Below are 20,903 nucleotides of genomic sequence, written 5' to 3'. Positions count from 1 at the left end.
CAGAGATCACAAGTAGGCAGAGTGCCAGGGAGAGAGAGGGGGGATGCAGGCTCCCTGCTGAGCAGAGAGCCCAATGCAGGACTCGATCCCAGGACCCTGAGATCATGACCTGAGCCAAAGGCAGAGGCTTAACCCACTGAGCCACCCAGGCACTCCTCATCTAAGCAAAACTTATAAAGAATTTTATAATAGTAAGTGTGGGGCACCAGGGTGGTTCAATTAGTTAAACATCTGCCTTTGGTTCAGTTCATGAGCCTGCTTCTCCTTATCCCTCTGCCTCTCCCTCTACTTTGTGTTCTCCTGCTCTTGCTCTCTCTTAAATCAATCAATCAATCAATCAATAAATAACATCTTTATATAATACTAAATGCTTATGTTTAATGGCATCTATTATATTTAATTAGATATCACATTAAAAGAAGTATATTTTATTTTATTTTTTTAAGATTTTTTTTTTTTTTACTTATTCATCTGACAGAGAGAGAGACAGACAGACAGAGAGAGCCCAGGGAGGGGGAGAGGCAGAGGGAGAGGGAGAAGCAGACTCTCTGCTGAGCAACTTAACCCCCTAAGCCACCCAGGTGCCCCTCTTGGTGATGTTCTTTATCAAATTGACATAAATACCCTCGGTTTCCAACTTGCCAAGGGATTTTATCATGAAGGTACATCGGATTTTGTCAAATGCTTTTTCCATATCAATTGAATGTGTTTCCTAACCCATCGTAATTAATTGCCAGACTTGGGGTTTGAAAGAATCTTTAATTCCTATAAGTCTTGGTTAAAAAGTACAGACATTTGATTGGATTGACTTTATTTGGGATATGGATGACTCTTTAAGGCAGATGTTGTCTCAGGGCATGGCTGTAATTTGGGATCCCCATTGGGTTTCGATGCCCAGGCTTGCAAGGGAATCTTCACATTTTAGTTTAGCACAGTGATACTCTTCTCTATGGTTTATGTCGTGTAGTTTTGGGTGATTGCTTATTCTTGAGCTGTTCAGCACTTGCAGAACTTGGCTTTTATTATCTAAGTTTTTTTTTATTTTTTTAAGGAAGAGTCTCTTCTTTCTCCTAGGTTTGTGGTGGTTCTGTATAAATTGAGGGCATGCCCTTATGGGTGCTAGAAAATTAAAACTCTGACACACAATGTCTTACTTCTCTACATGTTTCATCTGTGGAAATCTCATCCTGTCGGCACTGTACCTCTCTGTGCCTAGTCTCTAAAGGAAGGGATTGAACACAATTGCCAAGAGTTAGTTCTATGATTCTGTGATTTTAATTAAGGAAGACTGGAGTCTTTGTGAATAAAGACATTAGAGGAGGGGCGCCTGGGTGGCTCAGTTGGTTAAGCCTCTGCCTTCAGCTCAGGTCATGATTCCAGGGTCCTGGGATCGAGCCCCGCATTTGGCTTCTTGCTCAGTGGGGAGTCTGCTTCTCCCTCTCCCTCTGCCTGCTGCTCTGCTTACTTGTGCTCTCTATCTCTCTGTCAAATAAACAAAATCATAAAAATAAAAGACATTAGAGGAGAAATTTGGTACACCAGTCCTTCTGGAGAAAACCTCTCACCTGAAAGATTCAATGGGAGGGCGGTTGAAATAGAGAAATCCAGGCTTTGGGTTCAAGTGAGGCAATGTAAATTGCACTATTTTCTAAGGGACACCTGCTACTGAAACTGTTACCTGCTTGGCAATTTTTGTTCAACTTATTTGTTTTTTCTTTTCTAAGTATTTTTTAAGATTTTATTTTGGGGGGTACCAGGATGGCTCAGTGGGTTAAGCCTCTGCCTTTGGCTCAGGTCATGATCTCAGGGTCCTGAGATCGAGCCCCACATCAGGCTCCCTGCTGAGCAGGGAGCCTGCTTCTGCCTCTCTTTCTGCCTGCCTCTCTGCCTACTTGTGATCTCTCTCTCTCTCTCTCTCTGTGTCAAATAAATTAAAAAAAAAAATTTATGTTTTAAAAAATTTTGTTTATTTATTTATTTTACAGAGAGAGAGATAGAGAGAGAGAGAGAGAGAAGGAGGGAGGAGGGGACCAGGGGAGGGAGAGGGAGGAGAGAATCTCAAGCAGACTCCTTGCTGAGTGCAGAACCTGATGAGAGGCTGACTCTCATGACCCTGAGATCATGACCTGAGCTAAAACCAAGGGTTGGATGCTTAATGAACTGAGCCACCCAGGGGTCCCTTAAGACTTTTTAAAAAATAATCTCTACACCCAATGTAGGGCTCAAACTCACAACCCCGAAATGAGGAATCCCACGCTACACTGACTGAGCCAGCCAGGCATCCCCCTCCTTTCCTAAGTTTTATGCGTCTTTTTCTTTCTTTCTTTTTTTTTTTTTAAAGATTTTATTTATTTATTTGACAGATAGAGATCACAAGTAGACAGAGAAGCAGGCAGAGAGAGAGGAAGGGAAGCAGGCACCTTGCTGAGCAGAGAGCCCGATGTGGGGCTCGATCCCAGGACCCTGGGATCATGACCTGACCCGCAGGCAGCGGGTCAGCTTTAACCCACTGAGACACCCAGTCGCCCCTTATGCGTCTTTTTCAAATGCTTACTGGAAGCATTTACAATTACTTACAATTAATATCTATAGCTCAGCCATCTTTAGGTACAAATACCATACCTAACTCCCAGCCTCTGTGTTCTGAGTTTCTCATTACCCATTAAGACTCCTGGAACAGTGCTCTTTGAATATTGTATCAAAGAAGATGGACTTCTGTGGTATTCGGTATTTTATCGTTTTCCTAAAAAGTGAGTGCAGCTCCATCATGAATCACTTGTAAAAGAGCGAGAATGAGTGTATTCTTGGAGAGTGATTCAGGAGCTGGGATGCCACACTCCTCGAGTGTGGTATAAGTGACCCTTTAAAAAATTTGCAAAGCCAGTCGGCTGTGGTAAAGCCTTCTGCAAAAATGGAAACCAAAATCCTGACTATTCTCCCTCTACTTGTAGTTATGGACACATTTGAAGGCAGAAGTCTTGACATAAATGTTGTGCTGCAGAAGTATAGCAGTTTCTTGGTAAAGCCTAGCAGAATGTGACCTCTGATCATTGAAATGATGTTGTAAAATTAAGTGGGAGAGTACTTCTACTAACTCTGACTTTTCCCTTTTCATGCATGTGTTGTGACTTCATACGTGTGTGACTTTTGTCAACTCTGTCTATACAGTCAGTTGCAGGCTTCTGAGTGTCATTCATCCCACTTCATAATGACCACAAAATCCTAAAGAACATCCTACACACATCTCAGAATTTCTATCTATGCAAATTAAAAGCAATTTGAATGCTCAAGACAGTGAAACAAGTTAGTAGATTGTCTACCACCATAATTATTTCTACATCATAAGTAATATGCTTCCCAGGTGGATAAATTCAAAATGCTAATTTCCCAATGGTAAATATGCATGATTTCATTCTGGGTGATCTGAACTGGAGAAAAATTATGACTCAGTCTTGAATTTTACTATGTGCCATTTTCGCTTGGATGTTCCATCACCCTAAGTTCCACTTATCCAAGTCAGAAGTGCATATTTTTCTTCGGAAAGAGGCCACCTTCCCAATTTCCCTATTTCCTATTATCAACCTTCTCCAAGTAGCCCAAAAGCAAAATTTGCGTCCTCTGAGATTTCTTTGTCTTCTTCATCTTGTAAGCTTCTTTGTTACCATAACCTGTTGCTTCTTCCTTTAGGAATCCCCCACACTACTCTTCTTTCATTCCAAGTCCTTGTCATCCCCTTATTCTGTCAGCCTGCAAATTTTGCAGGACATCTCCCATGTGCCAGGCCCTGCGCATACGGCGTAGTGAGGAGGACAGCCGGGAATAAGCACGCACTGATATAAACCTGCAGCAGTGACAACTACTCTGAAGAAGAGGTGTGGGGTGTCCCAACAGCCTAGAATAGATTGGTTTGACCTAGTCATGGAAGCTAAGGAAGGTAGCAGCCTCCTTGAGGAAGCAATGCATGAGCTGAACTCTGAAGGATGAGAAGTTAATCAGATCAAGAGAGATGGGAAGCACACTCCCAGTACAGGTAACAGGGAGGTAGTGTTCCTGTGGTGGGCAAGAGAACATCAAGTATTGGAGGATTAAAATAAGACTGGTAGGATGGAGTCCAAGAAACAAGAGAGAAAGCTTCTCACACAGAGTGAGGCTGGACAGGTTGGGTAGGGAGCAAACTGCGCATAGCTTTATAAGCTCTATTAAGAAACACACTTTTTTTTTTTAATCCTAGGAGTAATGGAAGGGCACTAAAGGGAGCTAAGTTTGTGTGTGTGTGTGTGTGTGTGTGAGAGAGAGAGAGAGAGAGAGGGAGAGAGAGACGTGATCAAATTAGTATTTCAAAAAGATCATCCTGATGGAACTATGGAACAGATTGCAGGGGGCCAAGAGTAAAGGCAGAGGGTTCAGTTGGGAGGCTATTGCAGAGTTTAGGTGAAGAGACTGATGGTGGTTTGGTGAGGGTGGTAAGTGATCAAGATGGAGAGAAACAGAGTCAAGAGCTATTTAGGAGATAAGAGTCATAGAGCAAAATTATGGGTTGGCTATGGCAGGTGAGAGAGAAATGGAAGGAGACCAAGGGAGAGGGTTTTGGCTTGCATAATTGAATGTATGATCATGCCATTCACTGAGAGAGTACTAAGAGGACCCAGTTTGGAGAGAAGACAATGTGTTCAAATTGAGGCATATGATAGAGTTTGAGGGGTTAATGAGATATCCAAGAGATGTCAAGTAAGCAGTTGTGGAGTTCAGAATAGAGATCTGGTCTAGAGATATAGCTTTGACTTTCATTTGTGTGCAGGTGTAAACTCGAATATGGAGGTGTATGGAGGAACCACAGGGTAAGGAGAGAAGAGGTGCTGGGACCAAGGCTTGAAGAACTCTATTACTTAATGACTGGATTAAATAGGATGGATCTGCAAAGGACATAGAATAGGAGTGCCTGGAGGGTTAGGAGAAAGCGCAAGAACATGTTATGTCATGGAAATCAATGAAAAGAGCATTTTAAGAAGGACAGAATGGTCGACATTATCAGAAGCTGTTGAGAGATCAAGTAAGATGAAGACTTGAGAAGTATGTGTTCTCAGGGAGGCCATTGGTGGCCTTAGTGGGTGCTGTGCAGAGGAATGAAGACAAAACCCAGACTAATGTGGGCTAAAGAATGGGGCTGAGGAGGGTGGAGAGAGTCAGGATAGATAACCTTTCTTAAAGTGATGTGATGGGGAGGAGGGAGATAGGGCAGTACCTGCAGAGAGATGTGAGGCTTTTATTTTTATGTTGGAAGAGATTGGAAGATATTTTAAATCAGGAAGGAAATGATCCTTAGGGAAAGGAGAGATAACTTCTGATGAGGGCTAAGTGAGGTGGTGCTGAGTTTCTGATCAGTTATGTTTTTCTATGAAGGAAGGGGCACAGGTACTTAATAAACATGTGGGGGCAGAGTTCGATAATGAGGAAGGTTTTATTTTATGTATTTATTTTTTTTAACATTTTATGTATTTATTTGACGAAAGAGAGAGAGAGCACAAACAGGGGAAGGGGCAGCGGGAGAGGGAGAAGCAGGCTCTCCACTGAGCAGAGAGCCCAATGCAGGACTCGATCCCAAGACCCTGGGATCTTGACCTGAGCCAAAGGCAGATGCTTAACCGACTGAGCCTCCCAAGCACTCCAGTGAGGAAGGTTTTAAATGGTTACTGCACAGAACAGTAGCAAAATTGACCAGAGTAAAGTAGACTGAGCAGTGTGAAAGGCTTATTTGGGTTTGGTGATGATGAATTGATAGAAGTACTAGTTCATCCCCTTGTGTGACCATGTCCAGCAGTACTTGACTGCTCATATGCAGGTACGGAGGTGATGGAGAGTTGTGCTGGTCCAGAGTTGGTGGGAATGAAAAGTTTCCTAGCTTTCACTGTCTTTCTGTTCCTACCTATCCTGTATATGAAATTCTTTTTTTTTTTTTGAGAAAGAGAGAGAAAGGAAGCAAGTATACCAGCGGGGTTGGGAAGGGGCAGAGGAGAGAGAGAGAGAGAGAATCTTAAGCAGGCTCTATGAATAGCACTGAGCCCAATGTGGGGCTCGATCTCATGACCATGAGATCATGAACTGAGCTGAAATCAAGAGTTGGACACAACCAACTGAGCCACCCAGGCAACCCTGAAATGGATGTCCTTCTACTTGTTACATAATGAAGGCATTTTGAGAACCATATAGAGATTTTAGAAAGTAGAAAATCATCTTAAGAAAAACCAAGTAATCAATGGCTTCATTATATCTGATACTTATCTCCTCTTAAAAACATGAGAAAAAATTATAGAGCTCTAACAGAATTGTCTCTGATTTCTAAAGCCAAATCCAAAGTAACACATGCTTTCTGATTTTCAGTTGTTTCTGAAAATATAACAATTCAAGAAATGAGCACAACTCTTCCACAACAAATAGATTTGACAACTCCATCCCAAGTTACTGGACTAAAACCACAAGAGACAATATATTCTTCTACAGTGACGTTTAAAAGCATGCCTGTGTTTGCAACTGATTATACAACCATAGCGTATTCCAATACAACATCTCCACCTCTGAAAACAATGACTGTACCAAAATTTTTAAAGACACCCATAGCTGAGACAACCAGATTCAAGGCGCACATTTTGTCTACTTCAGCAGCTGTCCCTCTGCCTACCAAGAGCACCTCCATAGGCACTACTAACAATTCCATGAAAATAACTAAGTCTCAATCTTCAGAGAGCATAAGGACAACAAAAGTGGCTGAACCCATTGCTACTGAGACTTTCCATCCAACTACAGCTACGAATTTTCTATACACTTCTGGACTGACCAAGAATTCAATTATATCCAAAACTTCAGTGACTGGATCTCAGTCAACCATTATGATGACAACACCTTCATTCTCCTCTGCTGAGTCAAAACCTGTATCTACAATATCTTGGTCCAAACATGAATCCCCAGGTATTGATGTACTTTCAATCTCCACAGCTAGCCAGGAACTTCTTGCCTCTACAGCTGGTGGAACAGTACCTTGGTGTTCAGTGGAAGAGACTTCAGCTACAACTACTCACGTTGGGACTGCATCGACATTCCCACCCAAGTCTGTGCTCAACTCCACGGTTGCTCCAGTGGATTCCGTATTTCCTAGAAATCAGACAGCACCCACGTTGGCAACAACTGACATGGAAATAGCATCTCCAGCATCAAAAATTCTCCCAACTAGGCCTACTGAGGTGATGCCTATGCTCACGGCTGAAACAGAATTGACATCTACGAATTTCCAGGACGTCTCTTCATCCAGAATGGAGGATCTAGTCTCTACCTACATACCAAAAAGGGCCTCTTCTGTGGCCCTTTCTTTCAGGACATCCTCCCCATTCGCCAGAGCTCAGAGTGCACAGCCAGTTGACACTGAGAATACACATACAGCCTTGACTCTTGGGGTCACACTTGCACCAGTGGTGGCTGACACTCTTCTTCCCCCCATAACACCTGGGCCAGTATATACCCACAACACACCCACAGGTGGTGGAAACATGCTTCTTTTGAATTCCACTAGGTCAACTTCCACGTTTAAGGCATCTGAGTCTGGTCCCACATGGATAACTCATGATGGTGCCCATCTGTTCTCTACCAATGAAACCACGTGGACTCCCAGGCCAGACCAGACCCTGCAGACATCAGCCTTCTACAGGAGCCATTCTAATGCAGGACATTCATCCCCTACTAGTACTGCTATTATCCCACCAGAAGGCCCCTCAAAAAGCGAGGCTGCCACAATCACTGATGCTAGTATTACTGCTGGTGCTAGTACAGACAGACACATGACAGCTCTATCTACGTTGATGACTTCATGGTTTGTTAATTTTTCCACAGTTTCGGGAATGACATCTATAACCAAATTGCCTGAGTTTAAACTTAACACCTTACGACTAAAAACTACGTCTCTGCCCACAGCAGGTGAAAGCAAGCCTCTTTCAACACCGAGGGAGACATTTGTTCCACCAGTAGATATAATATCTACCCTTGCTAACACTGAACCAAATGTCTCTACTGAGGAGAGCACTTCTGAGACCACGCTAACAGAGACAAATGCCACAGTTGCATTTGGAGAGACAACTCTTGTACCAGAGTCTGCAACAATACAAGGATGTAATGGTCCTGCGACAAGGACAGAAACAACTTCCCGTTATCTTGAGGGAAAATCAACTATAGCAGTGACAACTGAGCTTTCCCCATTTGCAACAAGGCTGGAAGCAGCAGATGAATCTGCACAAATGGTAACAGCTTCTGTCACCGTTTCCCCTTTTCCTGACGTAGAAAAGTTGACCACCCCGTTGGATACTAAAACTGCAACCACTGAGGTGAGAGGAAGTTGGCTTTCCACAAAATCGATGAAAACCACACATAAGAGCCCATATGATGGAACCACAGAAATCTTTAATTCCGTCCACACCCACAAAGCATGTTGGACTTCAGAAACTCCACCTGAGGGAAATCCAACTCTATCTCCCATTTCTGGAAGCACACAGACATTCCCTGAGCCCCTGGGCGCTTCTACCACAAGGATATCGGGGACCAGTTTTGCTACTGTCCCTACAGCTATGTCCTTGTCTGCTGGCATCTTGCCTCCACAGCCTACTGCTACCCATTCCTCAGCAGCCCCTGTCCCATCAGTTACGGTGACCACAACCTCAGCGTCACCATTGGATCAGACTGCTTCAACAACCAGCGATCCTGTGCCTACCCACAGACAGTCAATTCCCACCACTTCAGAAGCCACAGCGTTCTCTGTCAGGATGACACCCATGACAGTTCCCTCTCTGACAGAGACTCCAGTCCCCTCATGGAGACATCCCACTCCTGTGGCAACTAAGGCTGAGACCACCTTTCTCTTCACCTCAGCTGACACAGTAACCCCATTTACACCCACTCTTGTCTGCTCTAAATCTCTTCCGGACAACATTCCTGTTGTGTCCCCTACCCATGTGACCTCAACTATGTTTACACCAGTAGCAACCCACCCCATATCACAAGGGAAGGAGACCTCTACCCATGCTCTCAGCCTTCCGTACACTTTCAGCAACAGCGGGGCTGTTGTTAGCTTGGCTCCTGGCTCCACAGAAACTTCTGTTGTTGATGAGACCGTATCTTCACACACCTCTGCCAATAAGCTTACAGTAGATGGTCCCATTTCTCAATCTTCAACAGGTCTTGGAAACACACTGGTCCCCACCCTATTAGTGACTGACGTTTCTGCCTTATCTTCTGACAAAGAGCAGATGACCACACTCCTGGGAAACACCTCGAGAACTATGAAGGTGACAGAAATGTCCCCATCACAGAATCCTTTTGTTTCAGACTCCCAGAGTACTTCATCCTTGAAAACAACAGATACGGGATTTGCTGAGAGCCCAACAATTTCCAGTCACCAAACACATTCACCTTCAGAGCTTCCACTTGCAACTCCACCTGACAGGATTTTAGCTTCTTCTCCCACTTCTGGGACTATACAGACTACACCTACTTCTATCTCAAGTCACACAGTAGATGCTCACATTCCAGAAATGTCTACCAGTCTTGGGAAAACAGCCCTCCCTTCACAATCTCTGACAATTACCAGATTTCTGTCTCCTGAAAAAGAAGGCATCAGTGCCCTTTCAGTATATACACCCAGGACTGAGAAAATGATAGTGAGTGCCACCTCTGTGACTCACCCTTTCTCAAATCACCAGGATACTTCATTTGTAGACACTGTAACTTCCAGGACAACTAGAATGTCCAATCCTGTAAATGTCAACACAACTCTTTCATACTTGCTTTCCCCTAAGACTCCAACTAAGGTGACTTCAGTTGCCTCTCCCATTTCTGAAAGCACAGATACCTCCCCTGAGTTCCTGTCTCTTTCCACAACTGGACCATCTAGTGCTGATTTTATAGTCATCTCCACTGATGGGATCACTACAGCCCTGTCTGCTCCAAATGCACCTACGACACTTCATGGGAAAACCTCTGTGGCGACGTTCACTCCTATCTATCAGATGTCCTCACTGCCGGTTAGTATTGCTGCCTTCAGCTCCAAAAGAGTTTCTGACACTCCCACGATACCAATAATGAAATCTTCTAAAACAACACATCCAGATTCTTTGAAAAGTTCCTCTTCAGCCACTTCTGGGCCCATGTCTGAGATGCCCTCAATGTCAGTTAATGGCTCTGCTTTCTTACCTCCAGCTGTTTCTTTTGACACTTCCACAAGAGTTGGACCATTGTCTTCATTATTGTCCTCAACTGCCCCTAGGACTATGACGACCCTAACATTGACACTGGATGTTGCACCTGGGCCTACTTCAAAAAGCGCACCATCTTCTTCTGCTTCCATTACTTCAGGAATGACAGAGGTGTCCTCCAGGATCACACCTACATCCTTTTCCTCTCTGACACAGTCAAATTTTCCCTCTGTGAAAACCATTCCAACCACTGTTATGGCGGGGATAGCGACTCCATCCATAGGCACCACTGCTCTACGAGTAGAGCTCGGTTCTAGGAACACTGAAGCTATTTCTTCCATTCAAACGACCACATTTTCACCATTTCGATCAACAACTCAACAGTCATCACAAAGAGATGAGACCACAGCTCTGGGCATATTATCTGGGACTATGAATGGATCCTTTACTCCCAGAGGCAGTAGTACAGTAACTGCTCTCACAGATACTTATTCCAGAACTGCTGCCCTTGAAAGTGTGCTTTCATCTACTCCATCAGATAATCTCCATACTTCACTGAATATTCAGGTTTCCCCATCTCTGACGAGCCTTAAGAGCACTTCTGGCCCCACAGAAAGGGTAAAAGCGACCACCTACCTTTCTTCAAGTACAGAAAAGATGACATCCTTGTCAGAAAATGCTTCAGCAGCTGGACTAACAAAAGGAGCCACATCTGTGGATACCCCTGTTTCGCATCCTCCATGGACTCCATCCATTACAATGGCACCTTCGTTGACATCATTTCTTTCTTCACCTCGTAGTACTAAAGCCAAGCTCTCCATTTCAGAGACTTTTTTCCATCTTACAACCCAAATGGTTGAATTTCCAGTTCTGGGAACAAGGATCACATCTGGTAACACCCAATCTCTGCTTATGACTTCCTGGAACACACCCACAGCTAAAGGTTCTCAATTTCCAATTTCCACCAGTACTCATATATCTACACCCCGTAAGGTGGAAACAGAGACTCCATACCTAGTTCCTGGGTCTTTGTCAACATCCACACCCTCTCAGACTGGTCTTGTGTCTGGAGATGTTACGGCAAAGTCATCAATTTCCATGTCAGGAATTCTTCCTACCTCGGGGATGTCTGACAGCCCTTCATCACCAACATCTTCAAGATCTACTCCTATCACTTTGGCTGACATTAAGCACACACTTGAGAAGACAGCTACACTTATGACTCCTGGGAACACACTCGCATGGACTCCTTCCGGTGCCACTTCAGGATCTGTACTTTCAGAGGCTGCTATTTCATCTACACTGGCTTGGATTTTACCTGTTCTCCCTCCGGCTTCTCTACCGGCAACTGTATCTGGTACCCCTCACACTGTAACTTCTTCTCCAGTAGAGGTGTCAAAGTCCTCCTTTCTGACTTCTGACACCATGCCAGCACGCTCATTCACTAACTTTACAACACTACCTATTGCTGCCATAAGCACTGCACTCACCCAAACCACTCTTGAACCTACAGTGAGCAGTATCACTACTGGCTTCCCAGTTTCTCTCCCCATATCTATAAAAATCACAGCTGATGGTGCATATATTTCCAAATCCCCTGAGGCATCTTCCAGAACCTCTGTGGCTGCCAACTCCAGGACCGTGTCTCAACCTCTACCCTTTAGCAGAATGAGTAGGTCGCCTCCTGCTACACACCACACTCTATCTATCAGTTCTGAGCTTCCACCTAGCCCCATGGGAACGTCTGCTTGGAGCAGAATCCCAGCTGCATCAGTGTCCCCTTCTTTAGTTCTTCCTAAGCCCACGCTGGACCCCCTTCCAAATATAACTACCACTACACTTACTGCTACCACAGCTTTATTTCCACTCACATCCACTGGAGTAACGCATCCTTCCACAGCGTCTGTGTCTTCACTACTCTCTTCCTCTTCTGAGACAGCCCGGCTGGAGTCCACATCTTCTTTTCTGCTTATGGAAACAGTGACTTCCCTTACTGCCACTCCTATTGTTCTGCAATAGGAGTCCGCATCGCTAACAGAACACATGCACATGGGGTTATAGCTCAGTGGTAGAGCATTTGACTGCAGAACGCATGCACAATGGGTCACATGTTCTCTAAGGCAGCTATTTCTCTGAAGGCAGAAAAAGATAAGGAATGGTATAGACATTGCCTCTCTCCTTCAGACAGTGGGTGCAGGGGATACCCTGTCCAAACACAGACTTCTCTAGCCATCTTGCTTCGCTTTGCTTTATTGAAATATTATGTAAATGTATCTTTTCATTCACGGTGACATTTCTTTTCTTTTCTTTAAAGATTTAATTATTCATTTGACAGAGACACAGTGAAAGAGGGAACACAAGCAAGGGGAGTGGGAGAGGGAGAAGCCGGCTTCCTGCCAAGCAGAGAGCCCAATGCAGAGCTCAATCCCAGGACCCCGGGATCATGACCTGAGCCGAAGGCAGACGCTTATTGACTGAGCCACCCAGGCGCCCCTCTTTTTTTTTTTTAAGATTTTATTTATTTATTTATTTGAGAGAGAGAATGAGAGAGAGCATGAGAGGGGAGAGGGTCAGAGGGAGAAGCAGACTCCCCACTGAGCAGGGAGCTGGTTGTGGGACTTGATTCTGGGACTGCGGAATCATGACCAGAGCTGAAGGCAGTCGCTTAACCAACTGAGTCACGCAAGCTCCCTCATGGTGACATTTCTAAACACACTTTTTACCCATTTTGTTCCCGATACTCTGTCTCTGCCAGTGTGAACATGGATCAGGAACTTCTGTCTCTCCCAGTATTGAACTACATGGCCTTAGGTCTGACATGATGACTACATACCAACAAACACCAGGAGATACTCTAGCCTGTTTGTTTGAATGCCTCGTAGGCCTCAAGTTTCTACATTCTCCACCTCCAGCCGGCTTGGAAAGCTTATCCATGGCTGGGGAGTGTTTACCTTCCATGTCATTCCAATATTGGATGTCCTTTCAACTTCTAACATTCCAAAATTGAAATCTGACAGGACCAGACAAGAGAAGGAGGAAAAGAGAGAAAAACCTGAAGCAGAAGGAAAGTCACAGGAAGAAATAAATATTTTCTCAGGGCAAATGATCTTGTGAGATAATGTTCAGCTTGACCACGAAATGGACTAGGAAATGTGTTGGCTAATGAAAACTGAGGATTTGGGGGATTTGCAGAACGCCCGTCAACTGTGTAGCTGTCAGGAAACTGCCCAAATAATTAAAGCAAAAATGTAATAGTACATCAGTTTTGCTTTTGGATATGGAGCCCAAAGTGCTGGTTCTTGACCTTGGAGTTAAATTAAGCAAAATTCAGGAATGAGATTTCATTGTTAGTCTCTTTAAAATGACAAGCAATTTTCACCAGATTTATGGAAGTTAAATTTCTTGAACTAAGTGAATGAAATTTATCTCATTTTTAATTACAGTTTCCTTCTACAATATTGAAATGAGCTTCTCTGTGTTTGATGAAGAGCCAAGGATCCCTGTTATCAGTGTTGTAAATGAATTTGCAGAAAATTGGGTAAAATAATCTTTTAAATATTTATGGTACATATAAAATATGTGAATATATCTATATCAGGGACTGAGCAGATGAAAAACTAGGCTTTACTTTTTTTCTACCCACAATACATTTCACACCTAATTGGTTTTGATTTTTTTTGCTGCAAATTTATCCACTCTGTGAGTAACACCGTAAAGATGTATGTGGTCTCTCTTTCATCGCGCCAATGCTGAAAGCTTTTATGGGATGTTATTATTTTAATTTGTTTAGAACTGTACATTTCCCTCCACTGACACAAATTCTGGGCCTTTGCCAAATTTTTCCTATTTGGAGAAAAGTAGGAGAGCGGAGATAACACAGTCTATGCTATTATATTTACATATGTTCATTTTTTGCATTTTAACTGTTTTCTCTCCTACACAAGAAATGTTTTATTGATCCTCACATTTTTCTGATTATAGGAGTTGTACATACCCTCTGTATAAAAGTTCAGACTCTGAAATCTGAAACTCAGAAAGTAAATGTCTTCTCCCTGTATTGACTCCTCTTAACAGTCTGAGGTATATTTGTTCAGATTTTTTTCTACCTGTGATAACACTGATGCAAGTATGTTCTTTGACAAAAATAACTGGACTCATACCATTGTGCTGTTCTGCAGCTTGCTTTTTCTCACGTAACCATATATCTTTGAGCATATTCCTGCCACAGAATCGATCTACCTCATATACTTTAAAGATAACAAGGATTTCACTAGATGGTTATAAAGTAATATATATATATTTAAATACAGACATCCATTGGTGGACATTTAGGTTGCTTTTATTTTTTTCCCTATTTAGAAACAATGCTGACATTAATGCCCTTGCAATAAATTTGGGGGATACTTGAGTTTTTCTAGAAGATAAATTCCCAGAACTGGAATTGTTGGATCAAATGACATGATCATTTCACATTTTAGTAACTAGAGCTAAGTGGCCTCCCAGACAGATGATACCAACTTGCATCCCACCAACAGTAAAAGATCATGTCTGTTTCCTCTCTTGGTCCATCAGCATTTCTTTGCAAGTGTATATGACATGATTATAAGCACTTGAAAGTTGGGGGGTGTATTTGTTCACTAGGTCCGCCATAACAAAATAGGATGCACTGGGGGACATGAACAACAGACATCTCTTTTCTTACAGTTTTAGAGGCTGGAAGTCTAAGATCGAGGCATTGGTTTCTCCTGAGGACTCTCTCCTTGGCTTGCAGATGGACCAACTTCTCTCTGGGTCCTCACATAGCACCCGCACGTGCGCGCACACACACACACACACATACCAGAGAAAGAAAGAGATATCTGGGGTCTCCTTCTCTTCTTACAGGAACACCAATCCTATCAAATTAGGGTTCCACCCTTTTGACCATATTTAGCATCAATTTCCTCCTTTAAAGGCCCTACTTCCCAATATAGTCATTAGGGCGTTCAGACTTCAATATACGAATTTGGGGGGGGGGGACACAATTCAGCTCCCAAATAGAAAAACTGAGTGAAGCAGATGGAAATGTTGAACCAACCCAAATTATAAATGCAGCTCAATGATGACATCGTCTCTGGTAAATTTCCTGGATTAAGATAGAGGAGTGAGAATACTAAACCTGATATGTTTTATCTTTTACAGTTGAATTCTATATTTCAGGACAGTGAATTTGCTCTTGCTAATCTGGCTATTCAAACTAAAACCAGGTATGTGAGTGTCATTTATTGTGGGTCAAAGGCAGTTTGAGGGATTCTGGGAATGTTCCTATCCAGGGGGAATTTCTTTTTTTTTTCTTTTCTTTTTTTTCCTGTCTGAGATTTAGGGACTGCATTTTAAGTTGCATCTTCCCTTCTCAGTGTACCTTCTCTTTGGAATAAGGAAGAAATTCTATCATCATTGTAGGATGTAAAGCCAATGGGAGAACAAAACAGAAGGAAATAAATTGGGGAAATGGTTGAATTGGATTCAATTACCTTTAATGCCCCTCTTAGCTTTAAAATGCTATGATTCTGTGATTTTGGGGGGAAAAAAATCCTTCCTTAAAAGTATGTAAGGAGAGGGATGGCCAATGGTGAAGACCCTTTATTTTCCAATAATGCACTTTCAAGAGTTAGAAATTCCAAAGAGAACTTGAAATGTTTAAAGTGAGGAACACGGACTAGTCTAAGAGTCACCTAGGACACAAAGTTGGAGCGGTGATTACATTGCCAAGGGCCGGCATTGAGTAGTATCAAGGAGCGGACGACAAAGAAAATACATGCTTTCCCCCACCCTTTCAAAGAACTCTGGTTCATGCCTCGAAAATACACCATGTATATCTTTTCAGGCCAATACGTACAAATTTAGCTTATTCATTTTAATGACCACATAGAATTCTTTTGCATGGGTGTGCCATGGTGTATTTACCAATTACCTAGTGATGGACCTTTCCATTATTTCCACCCTTGTCCATATGTTTGTATGCACTCTTGCTGTACTATTATGAGATAGATTCCTGGAAGCGGGGTTACTCAATGACTTATCACTATTTGGGTACATAGATAATGACCAGGCTTCTGAAGTGTCTCCTTAGAGCCCTAGTATTTGAAATCCAACCTGGGGAGTTCCACTGTTCTGCCTCACAGTTGTCTTTCTTCCGAGATTTTGTCCTACTGTAGTGGGCAGCATATTTCATATTTATAAATTTTTTATGCTTTTGGTACAGAGGCACTTCTGAAGGAGAAATTACCATGGACCAAACTATAGTAAGTAATTTTTCAGAATGAATCTACTTGTGACTCTTCTAATACCTGAGTAGATGTGAGTAAAATAGTGCTCCTACCTAAGTGGACACCAGGCCAAGCTCAACTGTGGTCATCGAGGGTCAACTTACATTACCTTCTTTGGCATCTGCACTAGAAGCCAGTAGGAAAACCATCCTCTGATTTTTCTGAGGTCTCTGTGGGGACTTTTGGAGGCACATTTTGTGGGCTATGGGAGAGTGGAATGACTTGGGTATTGTCAATGGCAAATGAAGTGTCTTGGTTATAGACTTCTTGGAAAGAAGCCCAGTTCTTCCAAGAATGACACATTTTTTGCAAGACTGGCATTCATATAATCAATCCCCTCTTTATCTCTATAGATTTGAAATCAGGGTGTGACCAAACTATCTCCCACCATCCTTGCCCCAATACTCAGTCCTTATTCCAGTGCCTCCAAGCTTTACCATGACTCTGAAAGGATCAGCAAGCACAGACCTTGTAAGGTATTTAAATATGAGGGAAATATTTTGATTCTACGAAGTACAATCAAGACCACAGTGCCTTCCAAATTATCTACCATGATTTAAAATGCTTTCTGGAAAGAGTTGAGTCTGAATTTCTTTCTTTCTTTCTTTTTTTTTGAAGACTTTATTTATTTGACAGACAGAGATCACAAGTAGGCAGAGAGGCAGACAGGGAGAGAGAGGAGGGGAAACAGTCCCCCCACTGAACAGAGAGCCCGATGTGGGGCTTGATCCCAGGACTCTGGGATCATGACCTGAGCCGAAGGCAGAGGCTTTAATCCACTGAGCCACCCAGACGCTTCTGAGTCTGAATTTCTTAATTTAATAAATGATAGATTACAGGACCTAAGTAAAATCCCTCTCAAATAATAGGTGTCAAAAGCCTTTTGGTGACAATGAGGTCCCCAGAATCAGGCTGCCTGCATTGGAACCCCTGTTCTTCCACTTCCTGACTGGGAGACATTGGGCAACCTAATTAAACTCTCTGTGCCTCAGTTTCCTCATCTGAGGAAATGGGGATGGGGATGACAATATTATCATTCCTCATAGGGCTGTTGGAAAGATGGAATGGAATGATAAGTAAAAGCTCAATAATGTTTCCTTGTCATCACCATGTTAGGGTACAGATCCAGAAGGCTCAGACTGCTCTCAGTTCTGACTCATCAGCTGTGTGATACTGGTCAGATGATTGAACTTCTCTGAGACTTAGCTTCCCCATCTAGGAAATGGGGTGATAATCCCTGCATTGCCCGCACTACAGGGGTGAGGCGAGGACTAGATGCTTGACTTTTCTGAGTCTGATTTGCAAATGACAAAAACGAGTTACGTAAATGTAAAGCATAATTATGATCGCCGTTGTTGACAATAAACCCTGTACTCAAATGTGATGTTTGTTTCAAGATTTCAGTGATGATGTACTTTTGTTTTGCATTATTTTGGAACAGAGAGAAGGGCAAGGAATGGCTACAATTTCCCATGTACCATCCAGGTAAGAGCTGAGTTTATTCATAGCTAGTACATTTAGTTCTGATTTTCTTTCCATTTAATTCTGTATTTGCAGCCTGTTGGTCAGAGCTGTCAGAAGGAAATCAAAGTACCCAGTGGTTATTTTACAGATGCTGTAATTGGGCTCTTGCCTTCATGAAATAAGTTGTTTCAGTTGGTCATGGTGTAGCCTAGCAGCCTGCCTTCTGCCTCTTTGTAGTGAAGAGAAAATGGGGTCCAAAGTGGCCATAATTTGGGGATGGAAAATAAAGTGTTTGTTGTCGTCAAAAAAATACTGGAAATACTGAGCAAAGAAGTGGAAAACAACATGGAAAGCATCCTTGGTTCTGTTCAGATGCATGGTCCGGCTCCTTCCAGAACACTGGCTATTGCTGCCCTGCCTGATGCAATTCAGAGAGGCTCACGGGAAGATCACTGACAATTTCAGAGTGCTAAGAGCAGAGAGTCTGTTGCAGCAAAGGGAGAGGTTAAAAAAAGGAGTCCTTTTAAGAGTGGCAAAATGAGAGCTGGGAAAAGACGGGCACCTCATGGAAGGGCAGGGTGAGCAGGGACCCTGCTTACTGTGGATCAGTGGCGTGGGTTGGACAAAGAAATTTTGAGTTAGCACAGGCACATCTAACTTTCAACAGCCGTATGAAACCTAGGAAATGCGTGCTTCAAAAAGACGTACTGGTGGGGCGCCTGGGTGGCTCAGTGGGTTAAGCCGCTGCCTTCGGCTCAGGTCATGATCTCAGGGTCCTGGGATCGAGTCCCACATCGGGCTCTCTGCTCGGCAGGGAGCCTGCTTCCTTCTCTCTCTCTCTGCCTGCCTCTCAGTGTACTTGTAATTTCTCTCTGTCAAATAAATAAATAAAATCTTTAAAAAAAAAAAAAAAGACGTACTGGCAAATAGAAATGGAGAAAATATCTAGGTAAGCTTGTGACTCTTTTTTTTTTTTTAAGATTTTGTTTATTTGAGAGAGAAAGAGGACACGAGCAGGGCAAGAGGGACAGAGGGAATGGGAAAAGCAGACTTCCCACTCAGCGGGGAGCGGGACCTGGGGCTTGATCCCAGGATCGTGAGCTGAGCCAGTCAGCCGATTAACCAACTGAACCAACCAACCATCCAGGTGCCCCTAAGCTTAAGGATGCTCTGTAATGAGATGACTGGAACACCTGAGGACATCGCTCCAGCCGTTGAGGTCAAGAACAGCCATTCTTTTGGAACGTATATTTGAGTGGACAGAATATTCTAGGGATGTACTAGGTATTTGTGACCTTGGATAAGTCTCAGCTCCCTCGTATGTGGAATGGGGACCGTAATAGCTCTACTTATGAGGCTGTTGTGAAGGTAAAATTAGTCAAAATACAAGGAGCGAGAGTGCTACAAATGTTAGCTACTATCACCACCATTATCTCCATTATTATTCTATTATAGAAATAGGCCTTCTGCAGAACACATCTTTAGAGACTAATTGAACATGTGCCATTTGCCTTCTTGCACTAATGATGGATAAATTGGAGACCAGAAGGATAAAAGGTTTTCTCCAAAGTTATAAATTCTGAGTACTCCATCTTCTCTATTAATTAGTACAAGCTCCTAGAGAACACATGGCTGGTTCATTTTATTTTATTTTGTTTATTTCATTTTTTAAAGATTTATTTATTTATTTGAGTGGGGAGGGGCAGAGGGATTGAGCAGACTCCTCACTGAGTGCGGACAGACTCAGGGATTAATCCTGTGACCCTAAAATCAATGACCAGAGCCAAAGCCAAGAGTCAGATGCTTAACCACTTAATCCACTGAGCCACCCAGGCACCCTTCATTGATTTTAATATAATGCAACTGTTGCTGACTGTTCTTTTGAAAATGGGTTTTGAGGGGTGCCTGCATGGCTTAGTCGTTGGGTATCTGCCTTTGGCTCAGGTCATGATCCCAGGGTCCCTGCCTCGGGCTTCCTGCTTAGCAGGAAGCCTGCTTCTCCCTCTCCCACTCCTCTGCTTGTGTCCCTTCCCTTGCTGTGTCTCTCTCTGTCAAATAAATAAATAAGTAAAATCTTAAAAAGAGAGAGAGAGAAAATGGGTTATGAGTTGTTTGTTCTGCGTACGAGAAAATTTATCAGATTTCAATATGCTGTCTTCCATCATTTCTTAAGATTTGCCTGTTGATAGATGTAAAATGTTTGATATTGATAGACTCCCAGTTAAATCACGTGTGTGGAATTTCAACACCGTGTGCAGGTTGCACTTTGTTGACATAAATGCAACATCGTTCTTTTTTGCTCTGCTTTTTAGCTATCTTTGTCAGACCATCCTGAAGGCCAGCTCTTCGTTAGCAGCCTCCGAGCTGATTAACAGAATCAAAAGTAAAATACAGGGCAACCTCACCCATGGAAACTTCACCAAGGGTCAACTGACGTTATTAGTAAAATCTGAACACGTTGCGGTGAAAAAACTAGGTAATTGGGGGCAGGGGTATTCCATACACATTCAGTCCCCCTTTGTATTTATTTATTTTTAAAGATTTTATTTATGTATTTGACAGAGAGACACAGCGAGAGAGGGAACACAAGCAGCGGGGAGAGGGAGAGGGAATAGCAGTCTTCCCGCTGAGCATGGAGCCTAATATGGAGCTCGATCCCAGGATCCTGGCTCGATCCCAGATCCTGACCTGAGCCGAAGGCAGAGGCTTAACGACTGAGCCACCCAGGCGCCCCATTCACTCCCCTTTTTTAGAGAGCTCATAACGCATGCGCAGTAAGACATCCTGAGATCTGGAGGGAGAGGAGGTGTCTTCATGTTCCTTTCCACATCCTCAGTGCTCACTTGCCCTTTCCACCTGTTAGAGCTTATGAAAAACACAGAGGGGTTCCTGGAGACCATCG

The 20,903-nt window shown here is 43.2% G+C and overlaps 1 protein-coding gene across 1 annotated transcript in view; it reads left to right on the top strand.

Annotated features, from left to right (window-relative positions):
* ADGRG4 (adhesion G protein-coupled receptor G4) overlaps positions 1-20,903 on the top strand; it is a 135,406-nt gene that overhangs the window by 60,552 nt on the left and 53,951 nt on the right. Inside the window, 6 exon segments of the mRNA XM_059385975.1 lie at positions 6,379-12,236; positions 13,642-13,767; positions 15,411-15,475; positions 16,474-16,505; positions 17,962-18,022; positions 20,314-20,477. Of these exon segments, the coding sequence (XP_059241958.1) occupies positions 6,379-12,236; positions 13,642-13,767; positions 15,411-15,475; positions 16,474-16,505; positions 17,962-18,022; positions 20,314-20,477 (6,306 nt within the window).

The sequence above is a fragment of the Mustela nigripes genome, chromosome X, assembly GCF_022355385.1.
Source record: "Mustela nigripes isolate SB6536 chromosome X, MUSNIG.SB6536, whole genome shotgun sequence".
NCBI classification, from domain to species: domain Eukaryota; kingdom Metazoa; phylum Chordata; class Mammalia; order Carnivora; family Mustelidae; genus Mustela; species Mustela nigripes.
This window is presented reverse-complemented; position numbering and strand designations above follow the sequence as displayed.